General features: G+C 42.3%; 1 protein-coding gene across 1 annotated transcript in view; it reads left to right on the plus strand.

Moving 5' to 3' along the window:
* Nucleotides 1-2068: 2068 nt before the first annotated feature.
* Nucleotides 2069-3126, plus strand: part of LOC105053501 (uncharacterized) — a 1793-nt gene continuing 735 nt past the window's right edge. Inside the window, exons 1-2 of the mRNA XM_010934692.2 lie at nucleotides 2069-2546; nucleotides 2800-3126. The exon at nucleotides 2800-3126 is cut by the window's right edge and continues 735 nt beyond it. Coding sequence (XP_010932994.2) covers nucleotides 2072-2546; nucleotides 2800-3126 — 802 coding nt within the window. The 5' untranslated portion in view covers nucleotides 2069-2071. The remainder of the gene's footprint in view (nucleotides 2547-2799) is intronic.

Genomic DNA, 3126 nt, shown 5'->3' on the forward strand with positions numbered 1-3126 from the left:
ACTTTAAAATACTAAATCCTAAATCTTAAATCCTAAAACTCTAAATCCTAAACCCTAAAATCCTAAATGCTAAATTCTAAATCCTAAACCTACAACCCTCAAATCATAAACCCGAAACTAGAAACTTGAAACCCAAAACCTAAAATCAAAAATTCTAAATCCTAAACCCTAAATCTTAAATCCTAAAATTCTAAACCTTAAACTCTAAAATCCTAAATCCTAAATCCTAAACCGTCAAAACCTAACCGCTAAACCCTAACCCCTAAAATCCTAAACCCTACGCCCTAAAACCTACACCCTAAACCCTAAAATCCTATAACCTAAATCCTAAATCCTAAAAACCCTAAATCTTGAATTCTAAAAATCTTAAATCTTAAATACTAAATCCTAAATCCTAAACCCTATACCCTAAACCTTACACGCTAAATCCTAAATCCTAAATCCTAAAAATCCAAATCCTTGATCCTAAACCTCCTAAATCCCTAAATTCTAAACCCTCTAAATCCTAAAAATCCTAAATCCTAAATTCTAAGCCCTAAATCCTAAACCCTAAACCCTTATTTATATCTATGAGCATTATTTTAAAATATATTATAGCTAAATGGCAAATGTCTAAAGATTATGAATATTTTAAATTATACTAGAATTCATCTTTATGAACCTTCATGATTGATGCATACATGATTGGATGATTATAATATGATTTCTTATATTGTTATATCTATAAAATGCTTTATTTTATAATAAAATCTATTGTCTAAATAATGTATTTAGTCTATTGAGGTAGTGCATAGTTATTTACTAAGTTATGAAGCTCGCTCTCCTTGTTTTCTTCTTTTAAGTTTGCTCAGAGTGTAAAGAAATATTTGAGTTTTGAAGGTTGAAATAATAAACTCAGAAGGATTTTAGTAGAAATCAAGTTGAGTAATAGTTTTGATGTATTATGAGTTTCTTTATTATTGGATTTAGAAACTCTATACCAACAACTTGGTTATTTACTAAATGAAGGAATTTTTGGATCTCTCTTGTTATTGTGGGAGTTACCTTGCAATAGCAATGCCATGTTTAATTCCAAATTTGGGGCATGACATCATTAGGATTGATTGATGCATCAAAATTGATTTTGATATAACATGGTGGAAGCTTCCAAGAGATAAGGGTTTGTTGATGAGGATCCAGTGTCCTTAATGACATAGGTTTGTTTGAGTATGAATTCATAGATGATCAGAGGCACGCATGGAGTGTGGGGGATGGATGAATTGCCGTCCTGCATACCTTCAAACTTGCAGGTCCACATGCCATCAGCGTCATAAGAAGATTTGGGATTGACTTTTTTTTTTCTTGGTGCAGGTTTTGGGATTGACTTCGGAAACCAGGAATTACGTAAAGCAACCCTTCGGTAAATAAGCAAAATCTGATGAGAATCCTAAATATATGTCAGCGTAATCAAATACTTGAATATTGTTCGTTCTGTTTTTTTTTTTTTTTTCTGATGGCTAGTTTTCTTTCTTTATTTCTTCTTTTTTAATTTCGGCGCTAGTAAATTATGAGGAATGCGGATCGACCAATAATGATGGTAACTACTCTCCAGGAGGCAAGGCCGAGGGTTCATTCGCGAGGCGACTGGGTTCGGAATCTCTGATCCACGATCGCGGCACTCCCATGTGCCCGGTTCCAATGCGGAGCATTGCTCTGTGCACGTCTATCTAGGTTGACCGCAGGGGACGCTAACTGAAACCAATTAATAACTTGCAGGCTCTTGTGCATACCATATGACGAAACTAAGGAATGCTGCCCTAGATGCTTAATTACTTTCCTGCCGTTTAATTGACTTAAATTGCACATGGACAAGCTGGTAATTATGCCCACGCCGACCTATGCAACCCATTGCGTATTTGTACGGAGATCGTGGGAGTGCGGAGGCCGCGAAAGGGGGAGAGGGAGAAGGGGCACAAACTCCTGAGGCCGCTGAGCTGTCAGAACTCGAATGAAAGCGACCCAACCCGTAGTCCCAAGCGTGCCAATGCATTCATCTCAGTAGTCCCTTAGCTGTCACTGTTTTCATTTATTTATGCCACTTCCTATAAAGATCGGAGCGGTCACCCCCATGCCCTTGACATGCAAATCCTCTCTCTCTATTCGAGCAATCGAGCATCCATCCGGAAATCGTAAAAAGAAACAAAGCAAACTAGCGAGGATGGCGTGCAGCAGCTGCAAGAATCTGGCGTCGATGCTTCTCCTCGCCACCTTAGCAGCGTCGATGGTGCCGGTGGAGGGGACCGGGTCGGCAGTTCCTGCAGGAAAAGACAAGGGCAATGGCAATGGGAAGGGGAAGGAGGCACTGGACCCGGCGTCGATGCATTACTTCGTGCTAGAGCCAAGTGAGGGGACAGCGCAGGAGCGCTTCTTCTGCCTGGCGAGGGGCCGGTGCCACTTTAAGTCCATCCAGTGCCCCGCCGAGTGCCCCCAGCGCAAACCCAAGAAAAACCGCGTCGTCAAGGGCTGCTTCGCTGATTGCAGCAGCCGCTGTGAGACCACCTGCAAGTGTACGTTCTCTTTTTACTTTTCCAAATTTTCACTTTTCTTATTATCATTGTTTTTTAAAGAATTAAAATAGAGGAAAATGTAGATACATAAGGTCTCTTCTCTCTCTCTCTCTCTCTCTCTCTCTCTCTCTCTCTCTCTATATATATATATATATATATATATATATAAAGATAACAGATCAATAAACCATTCGCGTCTGATTTGTGTGATATTTGGTTGGTCGTTGTCATGCACGTACTGTGCGGCAAGCAGATAGGCTGCCAAACTGCAACGGTTACGGATCGGTGTGCTACGACCCTCGGTTCGTCGGTGGCGATGGCGTGCTGTTCTACTTCCACGGGGCCAAGGGAGGCGACTTCGCCCTGGTGTCCGACGACCAGCTCCAGATCAACGCGCACTTCATAGGGACCAGGCCGGAGGGCCGCCCACGCGACTTCACCTGGGTGCAGGCCCTGGCAGTCATGTTCGAGTCCCACACCCTCGTCCTCGCCGCCCGGAGGGTCGCCAAATGGGACGACGGCTTCGACGCCTTGGCGTTGCGCTGGGACGGCAAGGAGGTGGAAGTCCCCACCGACGGCG

Source organism: Elaeis guineensis, chromosome 12, assembly GCF_000442705.2.
Source record: "Elaeis guineensis isolate ETL-2024a chromosome 12, EG11, whole genome shotgun sequence".
In the NCBI taxonomy this organism is placed as follows: domain Eukaryota; kingdom Viridiplantae; phylum Streptophyta; class Magnoliopsida; order Arecales; family Arecaceae; genus Elaeis; species Elaeis guineensis.